The sequence below is a fragment of the Culicoides brevitarsis genome, chromosome 3 (assembly GCF_036172545.1).
Source record: "Culicoides brevitarsis isolate CSIRO-B50_1 chromosome 3, AGI_CSIRO_Cbre_v1, whole genome shotgun sequence".
Classification (NCBI taxonomy): domain Eukaryota; kingdom Metazoa; phylum Arthropoda; class Insecta; order Diptera; family Ceratopogonidae; genus Culicoides; species Culicoides brevitarsis.
Genome location: NC_087087.1, coordinates 24,332,946 through 24,356,177, shown reverse-complemented (window position 1 = coordinate 24,356,177; position 23,232 = coordinate 24,332,946). Strand labels below are relative to the sequence as shown.

The window sequence follows — 23,232 nt, the reverse complement described above, 5'->3', positions numbered from 1 at the left end:
ATGAATCTTTAGGCCTAAAAATGAATTTTCAGCTCTTGAAATGAATCTTTAGGCCTAAAAATGAATTTTCAGCTCTTGAAATGAATCTTTAGGCCTAAAAATGAATTTTCAGCTCTTGAAATGAACTTTTTAGATTTTAAAATGAATCTTTAGGCCTAAAAATGAATTTTCAGCTCTTGAAATGAACTTTTCAGATTTTAAAATGAATCTTTAGGCCTAAAAATGAATTTTCAGCTCTTGAAATGAACTTTTCAGATTTTAAAATTAAAATTTAGGCCTAAAAAAGAATTTTTAGCTCTTGAAATGAACTTTTTAGATTTAAAAATGAATCTTTAGGCCTAAAAATGAATTTTCAGCTCTTGAAATGAACTTTTCAGATTTTAAAATGAATCTTTAGGCCTAAAAATGAATTTTCAGCTCTTGAAATGAATCTTTAGGCCTAAAAATGAATTTTCAGCTAATGAAATGAATTTTTAGGCCTAAAAATGAATTTTCAGGTCTTGAAATGAATCTTTAGGCCTAAAAATGAATTTTCAGCTCTTGAAATGAACTTTTTAGCTCTTTAAATGAACTTTTCAGCTCTTGAAATGAACTTTTTAGAATTCAGATTTTAGCTCTTGGAATGAACTTTTCAGATTTAAAAATGAATCTTTAGGCCTAAAAATGAATTTTCAGCTCTTGAAATGAACTTTTTAGATTTTAAAATGAATCTTTAGGCCTAAAAATGAATTTTCAGCTCTTGAAATGAATTTTTCAGATTTTAAAATGAATCTTTAGGCCTAAAAATGAATTTTCAGCTCTTGAAATGAATTTTTTAGATTTAAAAATGAATCTTTAGGCCTAAAAATGAATTTTCAGCTCTTGAAATGAACTTTTCAGATTTTAAAATTAAAATTTAGGCCTAAAAATTAGTTTTCAGCTCTTTACATGAATTTTTCAAATTTTAAAATAAATCTTTAGGCCTAAAAATTAATTTTCAGCTCTTAAAATAAAATTTTCAGATTTTAAAATGAATCTTTAGGCCTTCAAGCTCTTGTGAACTTTTTAGTAAAAAATGAATGAAATTTTAAGATTTTAAAATGAAAAATTTTTAGGCTGAAAAAGAATTTTTAGCTTTGAAATGAGCAGATTTTAAAATGAATCTTTAGGCCTCAAAATTAATTTTCAGCTTTTTAAATGAAATTTTTCAAAATTTCAAATGAGAATTTCAGACCTAAAAATAAACTTTTTAGCTCTTTTATTAAAATTTTTAATAAATTTTTGATTTTTAAGTTCTAACAAGTTCAAATTTTTACCTGATTACGGAATTCGGTCCCTCTTCCATCTCCTTCTCCGTCACTGCCTTCGAATTGTCACCCATTTGACACTTATCATCTGACACTCAGTCACTCACCTCCCTTATTGTTGATGTGTAACTTCATGAATGAAAAATAAATATCGCAAATTTTCTAAAAGAAAATGTAAAAAAAGTAAATTTCAAACGAAATTTCTTTAAATGAAAACCAAAAAAGACTGAAACCCTCCAACGTTTCATCATCAAATCACATCACTTCACCAAATCGGCTGCCGAACGAAAGAAAAACAATTTTCATGCGGATTTTTTCATTCATTGATAGCCAGATAACTTAATCTCCCCGAGAAAAAAAATCGTCGCTGACTCACACCTCGGCTTATCACGAAGATTTGGCTTGTCGACAACAGCGGCAGGAATCACCAGGCAAACGACACAAAAGATAAATAGAGAAGTGAGAGACTAGCAATATGCAAGAAACAATAAAATAAAGCGATAAAACGAGTTTTTCCTGTAAGACCGACAGCCAAACGACGACGACGACGACGATTTAACACACAAAACAACAAATCAATGGAGATATACGCGAACTGTAGCGCTGTGCGTCTGTAGAGTGTAAATAAAAGATAAAAACAAACGTATCATAAAGTTCAGTTCATTTCGTTTGCAGAATTCGCTGGATTCGGATGTGTCTTGGACTCGCAAAAAAGTGAACAGAAAAAAAATTAAATAAAAAAAAATAATTTAAAAAAGTGTAAAAATTACATTAAAAGTGATTAAAGCTGATAAGATTCTCTGAGAGAGAAGAAAAAAAATATTTTAAACGAAAAGAGTTAAAATTTCATCAGTTATTTTGTTTCGTTAACGACGTGGCAAAATTATTCACAACAAAAAAAAATATTTTAAAAAAATTAATTAATCCAGAAAATTTTAAATAAAAGAATAGAAAAATGTGTGGTAAGTATCTTCGGCGCAATCCAATCGGCGCCTTAACCGAAAAAAAAATTATTATTATTAAGTAATACTTACTACCTCAACAACACACGCAATGATTAACGATATCAGGTTTCCATCTAAAGCAAACAAAGTATAAACGACGACGACCTGTTTCGTTGAAAAAAAAAATAATAATGACACCAAAATTGATCACTTTCACTTTAGATAAGATGCAAATTACAAAATCAATCTGTAATGCGTGTAGTGTAGGCATCTCCAGTATTTTCGGCGGTATTAGATAATTTTTTATTTTGATTCGATTTTGTGTCACAGCAACAAAAGTTGTCTGGGCGACTTGTAGTAGAGATATTTGTTAATGCAACAAACCAGGAAATTATTTGCTAAAACCTACAAATGTTTTACTTGCCCTAGATTTCGATCCTTTTGCAAAAAATTAAAAATAAAAAGTTAAAAGTCTAAGCTACCTACTAACATTTTTACCTACATGTTGCCGATTTTTGCTTGTCTTTCATTTTTAAAGTGCATTTTTTTCGATGAAATTTGCGATTTTTAGGTCTGTCTGACTTAAAAATTTTTCTTTTTCATTAAAAAAGTTTTTTGAAGGATTTCAGCTTTTCAGCTTTTAGAGCTAACTTTTTAGTTTTTTAAGTAAAGTTGTCAGTTTTTGAAACAAACTTCTCAGTTTTTGAAAAATATAGTGTTTGATAACTTTTTAGCTCTCAAATTTTAGATTTTAATATAAATTTTCAGTTTTTTAGATTTTTTTAAACTTAAAAAAAAATTTTTTAAGGCTCATTGAAAGAATTAAAAATATTAAAACCTAAAATTCAGAAAATTAACAAAATCTTTTAGTTTAGCTTACATTTGTTATTTAAAAAGAAAACTAAAGTTTTTATTTATTTTCAGATTTAAAAGCTGAATTTTTAGACTTTTATTTAAAGAGTTAAAAATTTAATTTTCCGTTTTTCAGATTTTTAAATTAATTTTTCTGCTCCTTACAGTCTTTCAGTCCTTTCAAAAAAGCTTTCAGCCATTATTAAAAGAGCTAGTTTTAGGAAAAAAAGCTAAAAATTAAATTTCCAATATTTCAGATCTTTAAACTAAATTTTTAGCTCCCTCGGATTAAAAAAAAACTTTAGCATGTAAAACTAATTTTCCAGTTTTTGAAATAAACTTTCAGCCAGAAGTTAAAAAGTTAGTTTTAAGAGCTAAAAGTTTTTTTATATTTACAAGAGCTGAAAACTTAGTTTTAACTTCTGTTTTTTTTATTTTTTAAAACTATTTTTTCAGCTCTTGTGAATAAAAAAATCTCAGCTCTTAAAATTAAAACTAACTTTTTAACTTGAGACTAAAAAGCTGAAAAGTTTATTTTAAAAACTGAGAAGTTAGATTTAAGAGCTGAACAAATTTTTTTTGATCCAAGGAAGCGGAAAACTCAGTTTAGATCTTAAAACTAAGTTTTCAGCTCTTAAAACTGAATTCTTAGCTCTTTAATTAAAATTTTAAAAAATTCAGCTCTTAAATCTGAAAACGATAATATTTCAAAGCCTAAATAATTTTAGACCAACAAAAAAAATGCGCTGATTTTAATTTTTAATATTTTAACGCCATTCAATAATTTTTTTGCGATACAATTAAACCTGAATTGGCAAATAAATTTTTCTGTTTACGTTACGAGTCAATGTTCGCACCATGGGTGTAGTAAATAATTTTTCAAATTTCATTTGTTTTGTTTTGACGGCTTATTGCAGCAGCACGTAACTTTGTAAAAGAAATTGTTGCATAATGAATTTTATTCAATACGAAAAAATAAATGACACACCAAAAAATTAAATCTTTTTTTAAGGAGTGTTCAAATTAATTGTCTACCGTTACTTTTAATGGCTTTTGAAACAAAAGTTGTCGCACCAGGAAAAGAAGTTCCAAAAGCGACCTTCAAAGGTTTCTTGTTCGCTCGTACGCAACTTGCAACAATTGAAGCATATTACGTCGATCGGACGACGTCGTCGAGTGAGTTGCAGTAAAAGTCGGTTTCAAGGAAAACTCCCTTTCGACTTCGCACTGAGAATGCTGCATGTGTGCGACAATTTTGCATAATACCGACTGCTCGTGCCACAAATGCTTTCTAAAAATAACTCTGCAGCGGGAACGAGAAGAAATGACAGAAAATATGGGACCGGTTGATGCTTGAAGGTGGTTAACATTGAATGTGACATCTTCCTTGTTCTGACAAAAAGAAGTTTTTACTGCAAAGACAGGTTCAGAAAATCCGAAAAAATGCAAACGTGTCAAGAATGCCAAGAACTTTTTCTCTTTAGACGTGACTTTTGTACAAATATTTGATTAATTGTAAATAATGTGACGTTAAAGTACATCAACACCTGTTAAAATAAAAAAGTTTTTATTTTTTTTTTTTATAGAAAACTTAGAAAAAATTATTTATTAGACGTTCAAAAGTCCTCAAAAGAAGAAGTTGCAGTAAAAAATTGGGGATTTCTTGTTGATTTTTAATGAGAATTCCTTGATAATTGTTATCAAAATGTAATTTCTAGCAATTGAGAGATAAAATAATTAACGAGTAAAGCACCAAGTACCGTGAAAAGATAGCGGAGTAATCAAGATTATTTTTTGTGTCTATTGTTCAATAAGAGTTCCCGTTAAAATTGCTTAAAATTACGTCAAAGTTTTGTCATCAAAGAAGATCAAGGGCGATTTTCGAAGTATTTGTTATCTTTGATGGTTTCGTAGAAGTAGACAGTGATTCGTCGAATTTTTTGAAATTATGTTTTGAAATTTATTTTTAAATTCATATTTTCGAAATGAGCTTTTCCTCTCTCGAAGTGAATCTTAAATTTTAAAAATGAACTTTTTCGATCTCGAAAATTTTTTTAGTTCTCAAAATTAATTTTTTAGCTCTCGAAATATTTTTTTAATTCTCAAAATAATTTTTTAGCTATTGAAATTATTTTTTTTTGCTCTCGAAATATTTTTGTTAATTCTCAAAATAATTTTTTAGCTCTTGGAATTATTTTTTTTGCTCTCGAAATAATTTTTTAGCTCTAGAAATATTTTTTTAATTATCAAAATAATTTTTTAGCTCTTGGAATTATTTTTTTTGCTCTCGAAATAATTTTTTAGCTCTAGAAATATTTTTTTAATTCTCGAAATTAATTTTTTAGCTCTTGAAATGAATTTTTTAGATCTCGAAATGAATTTTTTAGTTCTCGAAATATTTTTTTTAATTCTCGAAATGAATTTTGTAGATCTTGAAATAATTTTTTAGCTCTCAAAATAATTTTTTAGCTCTCAAAATAATTTTTTAGCTCTCGAAATAATTTTTTAGCTCTCGAAATAATTTTTTAGCTCTCGAAATAATTTTTTAGCTCTCGAAATAATTTTTTTAGCTCTCGAAATGAATTTTGTAGCTCTCGAAATATTTTTTATAATTCTCGAAATGAATTTTGTAGCTCTCAAAATAATTTTTTAGCTCTCGAAATATTTTTTTTAGCTCTCGAAATATTTTTTTTAGATCTCGAAATGAATTTTTTAGCTCTCGAAATAATTTTTTAGCTCTCGAAATAATTTTTTAGCTCTCGAAATATTTATGCTCTTGAAATGAATTTTGTAGCTCTCGAAATAATTTTTTTAGCTCTTGAAATAATTTTTTAGCTCTCGAAATAATTTTTTAGCTCTCGAAATAATTTTTTAGCTCTCGAAATAATTTTTTAGCTCTCGAAATTTTGTTTTTGCTCTCGAAATTAATTTTTTAGCTCTCAAAATAATTTTTTAGCTCTCGAAATAATTTTTTAGCTCTCGAAATAATTTTTTTAGCTCTCGAAATAATTTTTTAGCTCTCGAAATATTTTTTTTAATTCTCGAAATGAATTTTTTAGCTCTCGAAATAATTTTTTAGCTCTCAAAATAATTTTTTAGCTCTCAAAATAATTTTTTAGCTCTCAAAATAATTTTTTAGCTCTTGAAATAATTTTTTAGCTCTCGAAATATTTTTTTAGCTCTTAAATCCATTTTTGGTTTTTTTATCATCAGAAATCCATTTTTAATTTATTTATTTGAAAAAAAACACAAAATGCAGACTATTCAATTTTTTATTGCAAAAAATTAAATCAAAAACTTTTTTAATGACTTTGCCAATAAAAAAAAACCGGCAACCTTGACTCCGATAGTATCAATTCCGTGTTTTACAAATTTTATCAATTTCATTATGTCACGATAAAAATTCGCAATTTTTCAAAGAAATTTTTCTGCGAATTTTTATCAGTTACATTTTTTGCAATTTTATTTAATTGAAAAAAAATCTGATATTTTTTTGATTTTATCAATTAAAAAATATTTTTTTTTGTATCAATTTTAGTCTCACCTATTTTTAACTTGATTTGCATATTTTATAAATTCATCTCCTTTTTGTCCACAATTTATCAAGCGAATTGAAGGTCAACCACTTACGTTACGCGCGTTGCCATACGTGAGATCAAAAAATTTCACTTTCATTTTTTTTTTTATTAAGAATGCGTGCTCTTTTCTAACGAGTTGCCCAACTGGTTTAAACCTGCTTTGAAAACTTGATAAAAAATTTCTTCTTTTTTTGCAGGAATCTTCGCTTATTTGAACTATTTGACGCCGAAATCGCGTCGTGAAGTCCTCGAATTCCTCATCACGGGTCTGAAGCGTCTCGAGTACCGCGGTTATGACTCGGCTGGCGTCGCTATCGATGCGCATGACACGAAAGGCATCACTTTGGTGCGTGCCACGGGCAAAGTTAAGGTCTTGGAGGAAGCCGTTGCGACACAATGTGCCGAGCAGAATTTGGACGAGATGCTGGATGTGCATGTTGGCATTGCGCACACACGTTGGGCGACGCACGGAGTCCCGTGTGAGGTAAATTCGCATCCGCAACGCAGTGATGCCGATCATTCGTTCGTCGTGGTGCATAATGGCATCATCACGAACTACAAGGACATCAAGACGTTCCTCGAGCAAAAGGGATACGTTTTTGAGTCGGAAACGGACACGGAAATTATCGCCAAATTGGTGCATCATTTGTACGTGCAACATCCGACGTATTCCTTCCGGGAACTTGTGGAGCAAGTTATTTCGCAGCTCGAGGGAGCGTTCGCGTTGGCATTCAAGTCGAAGCATTTCCCGGGCGAATGTGTCGCGTCGAGACGTGGATCGCCGTTGTTGGTGGGAATTAAGACCAAAACGCGTCTCGCTACGGATCACATTCCGATTTTGTATGGAAAAGGTAAGAAATAGAGAAAAGTCGACAGGTAACCTGAGAAATCCATCACTGCAAATTTGATTTTTTTTCCTCTTTTAGAATAGCAAATCACTTAGAATAGATCAGAAAAAAATTTTAAAATCCAAAATTTTGCTCTGTAATTTTTTTGCATGATAGTTTTGTCTTGTTTTTAGTTTTTTTTTTGTGTTAGAAAAAAAAAGATTTATTTTGTTTGATTTGTTTTTTTTTTAATTATTTTAGAATAGAATTTTTAATTTTAGACTGAAGCAATATAGAAAAATTTTAAATTTTTAGAAAATTTAATAGAAAAAAATTTAAATTCATTAAAAAATTTGATGAAAATTTTTAAATGTCAGTTCAAAAAAATTAACGTTAAAATTCGATTTTTTTTTCAATAAAAATTAAATTAAATTTTGATTGAAGAAATTTCCTGAAGAATTGAAGATAAATAAAATAAATTTATTCAAAATTTCACAAAAATTCGGAAATGTCAATTCAAAAAATGACCGTTAAAAATTTGAAAATCGCTTCATGGCTAATTCAAACATATAATTAATGACAAAATTTGTCAGAATTTACACCTTTTAGCGGCAAAAAACATTTTATTTTAAAAATTTGACATTTTTTGAATAAAATTTATAAATGTCAATTTAAAAAATAACCGTTAAAAAATTCGAAAATTATTTTTTTCGCAAATTAAAATTAAAAAAAAACTCAATAAGAATGAAAATTGATAAAAAATTATATTTAAGAAATATTTTTTTGATCAAAATAAAAAAAATTCGACAAATTTTAAAAAATGTCAGTTTAAAAATATGACCGTTAAAAAATTAAAAATTATTTTTTTGACAAATTTAATTTTAAATAATTATTAATTTTCACTTAAAATTTAATTTATTAATAAAATAAAAATATTTTTCTGTATTGCTTCAGTCTTAAGAGCAGTGGAGACGCCCTGCCCTTTATTTTGTTTTTTTTTTATTATTTCTTCTTTTTCTGTTAATTCCTTTAAAAAAAGGGTGAAATTCGTAAAAAAATCTTAAAATTTTACGTTTTCACCTTTTTCCCAATCCCAAAAATCCTAAAAAAAAATCCCAAAAATTTCATTTTTTTATTATTTTATTTTTAACTTTTTCCATTTTCACACCAAATCCTGTTCCTGAAATTGGCCCATGCATGTTACTTTCAAAAAAATTCCCGCACCACATCATCCATATACTTGCCTTGTTGTGACAAAAAAACACTCTTTTGTGACTAAAAAAAAACTTGTGTTGCAACTGCCTTTCTTAGACGACACTAATAAAAAGCCAGGTAGAACACTTTTTCTCACTCTATATTTTTTGTTGTAAATAATTTTCATCAATTTATGTGTAATTTCTAAAACATTGGTATTCAAAATTTGGGCAACATTCGGGTTTTTGGCAATTTTTTAATGTTTTATTAATATTTTTGCACATAAATGTTCTTTTTTTTAACACAAATTTTATTAATTTATTGTTAATTTTTAATTAATTTTGATAATTTTATAATTTTTTCTCATATTTTGTTTTATGTTTGTTGTTTTTGAAAAAAAATTGTAATGAATTAAAATAAAAAAAAATGACAAAACAGCCTTGATCCCAACTGAAGCTGACGCTGCGACAACAGGTAATGTGACTTTTTTTCGAATCTTTGGATAAAAATGGTTCATTGACAGCTTTGTGGGTTCACATGACACGAAAAAACATTCAAAATTAATAAAAATCGCATTTTTTGGAGTACACATCACACGCAATCATTCTTCGCACGCAAAAAACGCTTTTAAATCTGTCCTTTTTATTCTTTTTTAACTTTTTTTTATTTTTAAAAATGTAGCTGGTGATGGTTTTTCAATTTTTAGCACAATTTTTCTTTTCATTGCACTCAGGTGATGGTTAATTTCGAAATTTAATGTTTTTTGACAAATTTTTTCAATTTAATTTTTATTTTTTCATGAATTTCTTAGAGCATCGTCCACATGGAACAGCACGGGAAGTGCCAATTTTGCCTCGTAATGAAAGCACATCGGAATTTATGCCCGTTGATGACAAAGAAGTTGAATATTTCTTCGCTTCGGATGCTTCTGCTGTTATTGAACACACAAATCGTGTCATCTATTTGGAGGTGAGGAATATTTTTTAAAACAAATATTTAAAAAAAAATGAAAAATTGTTATTAATTTAATTTATTTATTTAATTTTTTTTAAAAATATTTAAAATTTTAAATTTTTTTTTAATTATTTATTTTTTTTTAATTATTTTTTTTGTCGAATTAATGTAAAATATTTTTTAAAATAATAAAAAAAAATGTTTAATATTTTTAATGAATTAAAAAATTTTATTATTTAAAAAAAAATAAAAATTTGTTAAAAAATTAATTTATTTATTTTTCTTGAAATGTTAAAAATGTTATTTAATTAATTACTATTTTTAAAAAATTAAATAAAATTTTTTAACTTCCAATTTTTTTTTCTGAAAACGTAATTCAAAATTTTAATTTAATTAAAAAATATTTTTTAACAGAGTTTTTTTTTCAAAATTTTATTTAAATTTTATTTTTATTTAAATTTTAATTAAAAAAAAATATTTACATTTTTTTTTTAATTTTTCGCATTTTTTATTTATATTTATTAATTATTATTTTTATTAATTGAACTTTTAAATTTTTTAATTAAATGAATTTTAATAAAATTTCATTAAAAAATATTTTTTATTAATTTTTTTTTAAAATTAAAATATTTTTTATTATTTGAAATTTAAAAATTAATTATTTTTTTTTTGAATTTATTTTTAGGATGACGACGTTGCTGCCGTAAAAGACGGTGCCTTGAGCATCCATCGTTTGAAAAAGACAAATGACGATCCCCATGCTCGCGAAATCACAACTCTCAAGATGGAAATCCAGCAAATCATGAAGGGCAACTACCAATACTTCATGCAAAAGGAAATTTTCGAGCAACCCGAATCCGTCATCAACACGATGCGTGGTCGTTTGAACTTCCAAAACAAGAGCGTCACACTGGGCGGCATCAAGGAATACATTCCCGAGATTAAGCGTTGTCGTCGTTTGATGCTCATCGGTTGCGGTACCTCGTACCACAGTGCCGTCGCCACCCGACAACTTTTGGAGGAATTAACCGAGTTACCGGTGATGGTGGAGCTCGCAAGTGACTTTTTGGACCGCAATACGCCCATTTTCCGGGACGACGTGTGTTTCTTCATTTCGCAATCCGGCGAAACGGCTGACACTTTGATGGCTTTGCGGTATTGCAAGCAACGCGGTGCCTTAATTGTCGGTATCACAAACACCGTGGGCAGTTCAATTTGCCGTGAATCGCATTGTGGCGTGCATATTAATGCCGGACCCGAAATTGGTGTCGCTTCGACAAAAGCTTACACGTCGCAATTCATCTCGTTGGTGATGTTTGGCTTGGTCATGAGCGAAGATCGGATTTCGTTGCAACAACGACGCCAAGAAATCATCGAGGGATTGCTGAATTTGGACAAACTCATCAAGGAAGTGCTCAAATTGGACGAACAAGTGCTCGACATTGCCAAACATTTGTACCAACAAAAGTCGTTGCTTATCATGGGACGCGGATATAACTTTGCCACGTGCATGGAAGGAGCTTTGGTAAGTTTTTAAACGACTAAAATTATTTTTTTTTTGTCACAAATTTTTTTTCAATTTTTTTTTTTATAATAAGTCGCTTTAAATGGTATTTTTATTATTTTTTTTATCAATTTTTTCTAATTTTATTTTAAAAAAATTCAAATCGTACAAATTTATTTAAATTTTATTTTCTCTTATTTTTATTTTTTTAACGGAAATTTTTAAATAGAAAATTTAAACGATTTTTAATATTTAATTTATATTTTGCTAATTAAATTGAGAATATAAAAAAAAAATTTTTTTATTAAATAAAAAAAAAATCTAATTTTATTTTCAATTTTTCTAAAAAAATTTTTTAAAAGAAAATTTTTATAAAAATACCAACTTTGGTATAATTATTTTTTATTTCAATAGTTTCATTTAAAAAATTTGAATAAAAATAAGTTTAATTTTTTTTTCAATTCTTTTTAATTTTTTTCAATTTTTGAACTTTATTTTTATTTATTTTTTTTTTAATTTATGACTTTTTTGGAATACAAAAGCGTTAAAATTGAAAATTAATGATATTTTTTTTTAGAGAAAAATTATTGAATTATTTTTTTTTTTGTTTTCTGATTTTTTATTTTTTGATTCATTGATTTTTCCAATTTTTCTTTTAAATTAATAATTTTATTTATATATTTTTTTATTTTAAAAAAAAAATTAATTTTATTTTTTTTAAGCTTTCTTATTAAGTTTAACGGTTTAAAACTGAAATTTTAAAAAATTATTTTTTTTTCTCTAATTTGTCTTTATCAAAATTTACTTTTCAACCGAGAATTACAAAAAAAGTGCGCAAAAAATTTTTTTAATTTATTTTTTTATTTTTGTTTTTAATTTTTTTTTAAATATTTTTTCTCTACAAAGAAAGTTTGTGACAAAAAGTAAAAATATTAAATTTATTTTATTTTTTTTCCGAATATTTTTTTAATAAAATTCTCAAATTTAACCATTTCAGAAAGTAAAAGAGCTGACTTACATGCACAGCGAAGGCATCATGGCTGGCGAACTCAAACACGGTCCTCTTGCCCTCGTTGACGACAAAATGCCCATTGTCATGATTGTGATGCGCGATCCCGTCTACACAAAATGCATGAATGCCATGCAACAGGTGACGGCACGCGAAGGTCGCCCGATCGTCGTTTGCGAAGTTGGCGACGAAGAAACGAAGAAATTCGCCTCGAAAGCATTGGAAGTTCCCCGTACTGTCGACTGTCTCCAAGGCGTCCTCACTGTCATTCCCATGCAGCTGCTCTCGTACCACATTGCCGTGTTGCGTGGCTGCAACGTCGATTGCCCACGTAATCTCGCGAAATCTGTAACGGTAGAGTAATCGAATCTGTCGCCGCAGGAACGAAAAAAAGAAGAATCTTTATTTTTTTATTAATAATTCCATTTGCGCATCACTTAATGATAAGTTTTTACGTCGGGAGCATGAAATTTTTCCAATATTTTATTGAATTAAGAAGCTTTTCCATTGAATTTTACACACATATGTTATAAAAAGTGGCCCCAAGGGTCCCGCAACACTTAAAAATTTAAATAAAAATCGTTTAATATAATTTTTTTGTGTAACTTTTATTTAAAATTTAATTTTTGCAAGTGATTAACGGTGCATTTTTTACTTATCTCTAGTAATGTGAGCAAAAACCAAGCATCGTTTGATATTTTGAACCTTTTTGTTCAAATATTTTTTGGCTTCAAACTCGACTCGAGTGTAATCTTTGTCGCAGCGGTACATTTGCAACGTCGGAATTTTCGCAAAAAACATAATTATGCTCATTTCAAGACGTTCCATGCCGACTGCGTGCAAAATTCGCAACTGAGGAGACTTCCATAAGGCGTATTCCGTGATTTTGGTAAGTTTTTTGCATCCAGAGATGTCGAGAAAATGCAAACGATGCAAGTTTGTGGTAAATTCGATACATTGGTCCGTGAGTTGGGGGCAATTGGCTACCGAGAGTTTTTCCAGGGATGGGCATTGAGTTGAAATGGCGTAGATGACACAAGGGTTGATCTAAAAAATGTTTAGAAAATAAATGAAAATTTGTGTTTTTTTTAATTTGATTTTTTTTTTCAAAACCCTTCTTGAAAAAAATATTAAATTAGAAAATTTATTTTTTTTTTCACAAAAAAAAAAAAAAAATACCACAAAATCAAATTTAATAAATATGTATTTTGGAAAAAATGTTTAAAAAATTAACGATTTAAAACAAGCCTTGGAACAATATTATTTTTTATTTATGGGGTGAAAAAATATTCAACAATAATTTATTTTCCATAAAATTTTTCGCCAATAATTTATTTTCCATATTTCTCTTGGACAATTATTTATTTTCCATAATTTCTTCGAACAATAATTTAATTATGGCAATATATGGCAATAAATAGTATTGATCAATATTATTGTTCCAAGGCTTGATTTAAAAAAATTATTTTTTATTTAAAAATATTTTTTCGAATATCTCATGAAATATAATTTTCTTTGACATTTTTACTGGTTCAGGATATTTTATTGTTTTTTAATTTTGAATTTCTGAATTTTGAAAAGTTTATAAAAAAATAATTTTTCAAGATTTCGAATTTTAATTTCATAACACGAGATATTAAAAAATAATTTTTTAGGATTTTGAAAATTTAAATTAATTTTTAAAAAATAAATAAATTATCCTACGGGGTAATTAATAACAATAATAAAAATGGTAATAATTTAATAATAATATTTTTAAAAAATAAAGATTTGACTTTTTTTTTTAATTTCTGAATAGTTAGAATTAAATTTTTTATTTGTTTTAATTTATAATTAAATTTAATTTAATTGTGAAATTGAAGTTTTAAGAAAATTAAAATAATTAATTATTTATTTAATTAATTTTTGTAAATATATTTTTTTTAAATTTTAATTTTAAAATAGTATTTAATCAATTTAATTTAATTTAGTTTAATTTAATTTAATTAATTAATAATTTATTTATTTAAAATTAAATTATTTTTTTTTAATTTAATAAATTTTATAAAATTTAATTAAATGTTTTAATTAAATTTAATTTAATTTTTATTTTTTACAAATTTTAAATTATTAGTTTATTTACTTTAAATAATAAAATTAAAAATAATAATTATTATTATTAAAAAATTAATTTTTAAGATTATTTTTCAAAAATATTTTTACTTACCGCTTCCAAATTATTCGCAAAAAGCCACCTCAACGTATGAAAATCATCAAAAAGTTTCACCAGTCCATTTGGCGTCAAGTTATGACAATGTGAAATATCTAAAATTTCCAATTTCCTCAATGATTTTTCCTCAAAAGTTGTCACATTTTTGCAATCACTCATGTAAAGTTGTTTCAAGTTCTTCGCGTAACTCATCAAAAAACTCAAATTCTTATCGTCGATATTCGATCTCGAGATATTCAATATTTGCAAGTTTTCTGCAACTCCAGAGATAAATTCATAAAAACACGAAACGTCACACTCTTCGGAATTGAGACATTTTGTGTCGATTTGAAGCTCTTTCAGGTTTGGATTTGTGAGTTTTTGCAAAAAATGAGATTTTTTCTCGTCATCCATCTCGAGAACTTCAAAAGAATCCTTGAAACGCAAAGCTCGTAATTTTTTCAAGCCGGAAATGTGATGCAAACCTTCGAGAGTTAATTTCCCGCGAAAAGTCAGTTCTTCGATATTTTTCAAATGCATGAAGATAATTTTGTAGATTTCCGCCGAAATGAGAGCCCATGACGTCAAATCCAAGCGTCTCAAGGTTTTTTCCATTTTATGAAATAATTTTTCGAGTAACGGAAGCGAAACGCCTTCGATCGAACAAGCGAGTTCTTTCAACAAAAGTCCCGTTGACGCTGCAAGTTCGAAGAAAAATTTTTCATTGGATTCCTCTTCGACGCAGTAAGAATGCAAAATGAGTCCTTTTAGCTCGATTGCACGCACTTTTGTGATATAATGCGTCAAATACTGCAACGAAAGCGAGTTATTTCTCGTAAATGTCCGTAATTGCTTGCAACTGAACCCCTCGAGAGTCAAAAATTCCAACGACGGCAAAAGTTCCAACAAATCCTCGAATTGCTCATAATTTGCGGAAATTTCCAGCGAATGAACTCGCGAAAGGCGTTCCTTTAAATTGTCTTCCTTTTTGAACGTGATTGCCCTTCCTTTGCTGAAAATCCTCAAAATTCGCAAATTTGGCATAAATTTCGCGAGAAGTTGAAATCCCAAGTTGCCAGGAGTCTCAATTGTTAAATCTTTGATGTTGGATCCGAAATTTGTCCAAAAATTTTTGAAAGCATTGTCTTCGTTGACGGACTGAATTCCCGCTCCGAGCACGAGACGCGGATAGTTGACGGTACTTTTGGCAAAAATCGATAGCGGCACATGGAGAAGGTCTAAGCGACAATTGTCGAAACGAAGTTGGAGATTTTGTGATTTAAGAACGCGCGGATCGTGGTAGGCATTGTAGAATTTTTTGGCACACAATGCGAGGGAAATGGCATCGGAGTTGCGTAGGAAGGTGAGGATGTGCGAAATGATCTGAAAAAAAAAATGAAAAACAAATTAGTTTTAAAAGGTAAGAAGATACTTTTAGTTCATTTTAATTTTTTTTTTCAAAAAAGTTAAAAGAAAAGTTTTTTACCGATTGTTTTAAATTCTAAAATTTTAATTTTTTCATTAAAATTTTTATTCTTCAATTTTATTAAATTTTCCATTTTTTTTTTTAATTTTCCAAGATTTTTTCAAATTTATTATTATTTTTTTAAAATTTTATCAGAAATATTTAATTTTGTGATGATCATTATTTTTTATTATTTTTTTTTTTGAGTTTTAAAAATTAAATTTTCCAATATTTTACGATTTTTGATTTCCTTGTATTTTTTCAATTTTTTTTAAGTCATTTTTTAAGATATAGATGTCTTCCATTTTTTATATTTTTGAGGTCCAAAAGTTTTCTTTAATAAATTAAAATTTTGTATGTTTTGAAAAAAAAATTAGAAAAATTTCAGAAAATGAAAAAAAAAAAATTAAAATTAAAAAAAAAATCGAAATTTGTAAAAATTTAAAAAAAATGTAAGGCCGCTCCAAATTTTTTTTAACTTTTTGTCCCCTGCCCCATTTCAAAAGCCGAAAATCCAATGGGGCAAAATAAAAAAAAAAAGTTAAAAATTTCATCAAAAATGACCGTTTTTTGGTCTATTTTTTACTGATTTTACAAGGAATTTTCAAAAAATTTTTTTTAAATTTTTTAACCTTTTTGAAATTTTACATGAATTTTCTTCAAAAAATTTTTTTTCCTAAAAATTATTTTTCAAAAATTTTTGAAATTTTTTTTATGAATTTTTTTTTGTTAAAATTTTTAACTTGAAATACTTTAAGAACAATTTTAAATCATCAAATCTTAATGTAGATACCATAAAACAACTAAACTATTCATTGAGGACCAAAAATTGTTATAATTTTGTCATTTTGTATGAAAAAGTATTTCAAAAAAAAAATTTTTTTTTTTTGCCCCCCCCATTTTGAAAAAAATGTTTTGGGACAAAAACATCGGAAAAAATTTGGAACGGCCTAAGGTAAAAAAAATAAAAATATTAGTAAATGCGGGAAAGTTTATAAGAAATTTGTAAGAACTCGAAAAATTTAGGAAAAGTCTTCTAGTTTTAAAAGTTTTCTTGATTTTAAATTTTTCTTAAGTAATTTTTCGAAATTATAAGTTTTTACGAATTTTTTAGATTTTCAAGTTCCACATTTCCACATTTTTTAAATTTTGCATATTTTTAATTTTAATTTTTTTAAAAATTTAATTTATGTCGCATGTGGATTTTTATAAAGGGAGGGAGAAAAAATATTCATTTTTTTTACTAATTTTTTGACGTTCAATTAAACGTTGATTATTCATATTAAATTAATTTTTGTTTACACTATTTCAAGGTTGTAAGTCAAAATTGAATTAAAATTTCACAAAATAAAAATTTAAGAAAAAATAATAAATTTGGTCACGTGACTTAAACTTTGTTTTTATCTAAATTTTTAAAGCAAGTTTAGTTCATATTTAATATCATTTTAATTTAATTGAGCTATTTTTATCGTTTTTTAATCAAAAAAGTACCAAAAAATGTCAAAAATTATCCTTTTTTTTCTAATTATTTTCATTTTCCCCCTGAATTTTTTCGACAAAATCGGAGGGGGGGTGACATAAAGTGAAAAAATTAAATTTAATGGCCTTAATTAAAATTACCAAATAAAATAAAATAATTGGAAGTATTTAAAAATTTCCACAACTCTTGGATTTTTCTTCAATAAATGATGTGCAAAAATCATTAGCGAAATTCAAACAAAAATAAATTCCCGTATTCTCATCAAATCCATCATAAAACCGCCTTTTTTTACCAAAATACGATAAAAATTCAAATTATTCGGGACAAAAACTGGAATAAAAGGGGAATTATCGATTTAACACAGGGAAAAATTCACCTCAACTGGAAGCGATTCCATCAGGAACTTTTTCTCGGCCAACACTTTATTTGGGACTGATAAACAAAAATTTCAGTTTCCATGACGGCTTAACTGGCAACGGAATGCACTTTCCATTCACAAAAAACTTCCATTCAATAAAAAAAGCAAACAATTCTGAACAAAATCGTTCCGTCATCACTTCGGAAGCGCTTCCGTGACAACAGACTTGTTGATAAATTTCATTCATTTATTTCGTAGCGCCCTGGTACGAAGCGAAAAAAATCGAATAAAAATCCAAAATCGCGAAATTAATTGCTTTTCTCGCCTCTAAACCGTTCAATTAACTGTGTGGTATGTGATTTGCTTACTAACCCATTGACCAGCGTCTTGATTTACGCGAAAGTCGAAGCAAAAATATTTTCGTGTGACCAACGCCCTATAAGAGCTATTAGTGGCTGTGTACACGCAACCTTCGACTTTCTACTGTTTTTGTTGTGGTTTTTCTGTTTTTCAAGGGAAATTTACAAAAATTGATAAAAAATTTTGAATTTTTTTTCAGACAACGTCACACATCGCCGTGGCTCCCGTAAACAGAAACGACGACTTTTACCACGAAGTGCCTCCAATTGAGCCCGTTCAATTGGGAAATCTCGAGATAATAAAGTATGTGATAGACAAGTTTGAGAGATCGAAGCACAGAGACGCTAGAGACCTGGCACGATTGTTCAAAAATCCATACTTGAAAGCATTGGTGAATGCCCACGACCAAATTGCCGAAATCCAATTAGAAAAACTCTCGCATCCAGACAACGAAGACGCAATTTACATAAATCCCGTAGACATCACGGACGAAATGCCGCGCGAAATTATCAAAATGGTGAGCCTTTCACGCAAAGGCAACGAGCCGCTCGGCTTGACGGTGGAAGTTGATGAAAATGGACAGTTGATTGTTGCACGCATTCTCGCGGGTGGCATGATCGACAAAATGGGAATGTTGCATCCGGGCGATGCGATTTTAGGTAAGTTTTCTTTAAAAAAAAATTTTTTTTTCTGGATTTTTTCTAAATTTTTGAAAAAAAATTGGGAAAAATTCGGAAAATTTGAGAAAAACCTCAAAAAATTGAGAAAAATTTTAACATTTTTTGTGGAAAAATTCTTTTGATGAACGTAAATTGCGAGAAAATTTGAGAAAAAAAAAATAAAAAAGCTTCGGAAAATTTTTTAAAAAACGTAAAATTTGAAATCTCTAAGGTTTCTTAAGTTTTTCGATTTTTTTTTATTTTTATCCCATTTTCAATCAGTTGATTTGGAAAATTCGTAAAAAATGTAAAAAAAAAAAAATTAGAAAATAATTTTTGTTAAAATTTTTTTTCAGTAGAAGTTTTATGTTAAAAACAAGAAAAAATTGAGAAAATTTGTGAAAAAAAAAAAATTAAAATTCAGGAAAATTTATGAAAAATTTAATAATTTTTATTTTTGGAAAAATTTTTAAATAGTTCAAGAGATTTTTCTTTTTTAATGAATTTTTCAAAAATTAAAAAAATTTCCAAAATATTTGAATTTCTTATAATTTTTTCTCAGAATTTCAATTTTTCGAAAGTCAAACGTGAAAAAATTGAAAAAAAACAGAAAAATTCTTTTAATTTTTTTTTCAAAATTTTGAAGATTTTTTTTAGGATTTTTTAAAAAATTTTCCGATTACCGGATTACCGAAAAATTTCAGGAAAATGTTTGATAATTTTCGTTTTTGGAACAATTTTTAAACTCTTGAATAGTTGAAAATTGAATAGAAAAATCCTTTTTTTTTCAAGTCAAATTTTAATGTAAAAAAATTCTAAAATGAATTTTTCTCAAAAAAAACTTGTAGAAAATTCAGAAAAATTGTAAAAAAGTAATATTTTCGAAAAATTTTAAAAGCTAAAAAAATTCAAAATTTTTTCAAACTCCTTCATATTTAATTTTTTTTTCAAAATTTTGAGGATTTTTTTTAATTTTCCCGAATTTTATTTTTTTTTAAATTTTCAAATGTGAAAAAAATTATCTTAAAAAAGTTTCAAAACCAAAATAATTTTCTTACTAATTTTTTTTTTTTTTTTTTGCAGAAGTAAACGCCGTTCCCGTATCCACTCCCGAAGAATTGCAAAACGAAATTCTCTCCGCCAAGCAAAAAATCACCTTGAAAGTCGTTCCCGGCGTCGATCAAGAAATGAAATCCGCCAAACTCCAAATGGCCCCAAAATCCTTGAAAAATCTCGAGCCTGGCAAGAAACTCAGCTGCTACATGCGCGCCCTTTTCAGCTACGATCCATCCGAAGACACGTTACTGCCATGCAAGGAAATCGGTTTGCCGTTCCAGCAGGGCGACATTTTGCAGATAATTAACGTAAACGACCCGAATTGGTGGCAAGCGAAGCACGTAAGTGGCGACGGTTCCATCGGATTAATTCCGTCGCTCGAACTTGAGGAGCGTCGTAAGGCTTATGTGCCTCCAGAGGCGGATTTCGTGCACAAAATCGGCATTTGTGGCACCCGTGTCTCGAAAAAGAAGAAGAAAATCCTCTACAAGAGCAAGGAAAACACGGAATTTGACAAAGCTGATTTGACGTTGTACGAAGAAGTGACTCGCATGCCGCCATTTAAGCGTAAGACGCTCGTTTTGATTGGGGTGCAAGGCGTTGGTCGACGTACGCTGAAGACGCGCTTGATAAATAGCGATCCGGATAACTTGGCAGGCGTCATTCCGCATACAAGTCGTCCCATGCGTGCTTTGGAGGAGAACGGACAAGGTTATTGGTTCACGGATCGCGAAACGATGGAACATGACATCCGTGAAAATCGCTTTTTGGAGTATGGCGAACACAACGGGAACTTGTACGGAACACATTTGGACTCGATTCGCAATGTTATCAAGTCGGGACGCATGTGTGTCATCGATTGCAACGCCTCGTCGCTGAAAATGTTGCACAACAGTCCGGAATTCATGCCATTTGTCGTGTTTGTCGCCGCACCCGGCTTGGATGAACTCAAGAAAATTTATTCGGAACGACGTGCTGCCGGCGGATCCCAGCGAAATCTCACCTTTGACCGACAAAGTTCGATTCGTTTCAGCTCTCGACGTGCCAGAACCTTGGAATCGCTCGCTTCGTTGTACGAAGACGACGAATTCATCTCGACTGTCGAGGAAAGCATGTTGTTGCAACGAAAGTACGACAAGTACATCGACTTGGTGGTCGTCAACGAGGACTTTGACACCACTTTCCGTCAAGTTGTCGAAGCCTTGGAAGCACTCAGTCACGAACATCAGTGGATTCCCGTCAACTGGATCTATTAAAAAATAATTTTTGTGCATTAAAAATCGCTTAAAAAGTGAAAAAAAAAAGTAATTTGCAGTTAATCAAAACGTACTAAAAATCACATCAAAAAAATATTTAAAAATGAACCTAAAGTGCAAAAGTGTTATTGGAATTGTTTTTTGTTTTAATCTTATTAGAATTTGTTAGAAAAAAGGTGTGAATAAGATGTGCATACTTCAGTCATTTCAAACAACGACGACGACGACGTAACTACATAAGTTAAGGCAACATATAACGTAAAATGGTGAGTGGATTTCTTTGTTTGAATAGTTTTCAGGTCAAACGACAATCGATAGGCTTTTATGATTTTTCACACGATGAGTCAGACACGTGTTAGGCTTGAAAAGTATCGATTTTTAACATTTTTTTTTTTTAATTTTTATCGTTAATTTTTTAAAAGGAAGAAAAAAAATTGTTATAATTTAATTTAATTTAATTTTAATTTAATTTACAATTTAATTTAATTTAAAAATTTATTTTTATTAATTTATTTTTTTTATTATTGAAAAATATTCGAGATTAATTTATTGAAATATTTTTTTAAAAAACTTATTTTTGAAATATTTTCTTTATTATTTTTTTTTTTTAAAATTTTTAATTTTTCGAAAAATTAATTTACGGATTTTATTAAAATTATTCTTGATTTTTTTTAAAATAAATTTTTGAGTTTGTAAAAGTTTTTAGAAATTTTTATTAATCAAGTGTTTCAAAAAATTTAAAATTGTTGAAAAAAAAAATATTTAAAAAAAAAACTTGACAATTTATTAAACTAAATTTTCTGAAAATATTTAATTTTTTGAATCTTCAGATTTTTATAAATAAATTTAATAGCAATATTTAAATATTTTTTCTTTTATTTTAAGATTAATTAAATATTTTAATTTTTAATAATTAAATTATTTTTAAATTAAAAATAATTAAATTATTTTTTTTTAAATCAAATTGTAGATTTTTTAAAAATATTTTAAAAAATAATTAAAAGCTATGCAAAATTTTGGAAATTTTGGAAAATCATAAATAAATATTTGATTTATTTTTAATCTGAATTTTTTTATTTTAGTCAATTTTCGAATTTCTTTATAAAAAATAAAAAAAAAAAAAAAAATTAAAAAAATTAAATTTTTGAAAAATAAAGAAAAAAAATTAAATTAAATTAAAAAAAATATCAAAAATTCTGAAAAAATCATCACATGATTACTACTCACAATTTTATATTTATTGACCTTTCAAGCTTATTAAACACTCAATAATGTAATGCAAGGTTAATTTAATTACCTCGAACTAATAAATATTCTTTTTTTTTTATTTCCAGACCTACATCAATATCTACTCTACAAGTAACAAATCGTACCGTTAGTTCATAGAAAAAAGCTATTCACTCTAAAAAAAAAAGAATAATTAAATATTAAGCACCATTATGAAAGCCGCACTAAGAAAAAAAGTATATTTTTACGTAAGGAAACGAAACTGGTCATCTAATATCCGTCCGATGAAACAATAAGAAAAAAAAGTTAATTTTAATTATAATTCATAAGCAAAGCATCGACAGCATTTTTACCATAAAGCAAGTTACTTCCACATTTAAAAAGTAAGTTTTTTCCCTTTATTTACTTCTAAATAATAAATCTAAAAATAAATCTTTTCCCATAGATTTCAATCAACAAACTTCCATAGCAACAGTTTTTCAACAGTATTATTTCTGGAAAAACTCAACTCGAAATTTAGGAATCTCACGCAAACTTCAACTTGCGGTCAGCAAACTCGTATAGCAACGCACATCAATCTTGGAATCATGAAAAAATAACAATCAGATTTATTTTTAAGGCTAGAGTTCATGAAAGAATTTTGATAGTAATTTTTTGAATTTTAAAAAAATTATAAATTTAAAAAAAATTAAATTTTTTGTCCAAATTTGTTTTTAAATTGAGAAAAAATAATAATATTTAAAAAAAAAAAGAAATTTGAAAATTATTTTAATTTTCTTAAATTAATAAAAAAATATTTAAATAATTTTTTTTTTATTAAAATAATTAAAATATTTGAAAAAAAAAATATTTTAATTAGAATTAATTTTTTAATTAAAAAAAAAATAATTTCAAAATATTTTTAATTAAAAAAAAAAAAATTTCAAAATATTTTTAATTAAAAAAAATAATTTCAAAATATTTTTAATTAACAAAAATTACTATCAAAATTATTTCATGAACTCACTTGGTTAAGAAGTCTTCTTATATTAACAT

The 23,232-nt window shown here is 27.5% G+C and overlaps 3 protein-coding genes across 5 annotated transcripts in view; all 3 read left to right on the top strand.

The window, feature by feature from the left end:
• LOC134836030 (cytochrome c oxidase subunit 6A2, mitochondrial) overlaps positions 1-23,232 on the top strand; it is a 351,497-nt gene that overhangs the window by 296,147 nt on the left and 32,118 nt on the right. The window lies entirely within an intron of this gene.
• Positions 1,417-12,731, top strand: LOC134833133 (glutamine--fructose-6-phosphate aminotransferase [isomerizing] 2-like). 3 transcript variants are annotated; one of them, XM_063847355.1, is made up of 7 exons: positions 1,417-1,899; positions 1,962-2,248; positions 6,858-7,511; positions 9,120-9,155; positions 9,493-9,650; positions 10,321-11,160; positions 12,137-12,731. In XM_063847355.1, exons 2-7 carry the CDS (start codon positions 2,242-2,244, stop codon positions 12,509-12,511), a joined length of 2,070 nt encoding a protein of 689 aa, XP_063703425.1. In that variant the 5' UTR covers positions 1,417-1,899; positions 1,962-2,241; the 3' UTR covers positions 12,512-12,731. The 3 variants fall into 3 exon arrangements, with proteins under 3 accessions (XP_063703425.1, XP_063703426.1, XP_063703427.1); XM_063847356.1 differs by lacking the exon at positions 9,120-9,155 and adding an exon at positions 8,799-8,819 and having other exon boundaries at positions 1,417-2,248; XM_063847357.1 differs by lacking the exon at positions 9,120-9,155 and having other exon boundaries at positions 1,417-2,248.
• LOC134836025 (protein PALS2) lies at positions 18,204-22,960 on the top strand. The gene is made up of 4 exons (XM_063851143.1): positions 18,204-18,658; positions 19,742-21,236; positions 22,305-22,580; positions 22,643-22,960. The coding sequence occupies exons 1-2, from the start codon at positions 18,493-18,495 to the stop codon at positions 20,968-20,970; spliced, it is 1,395 nt and encodes a 464-aa protein (XP_063707213.1). The 5' UTR covers positions 18,204-18,492; the 3' UTR covers positions 20,971-21,236; positions 22,305-22,580; positions 22,643-22,960.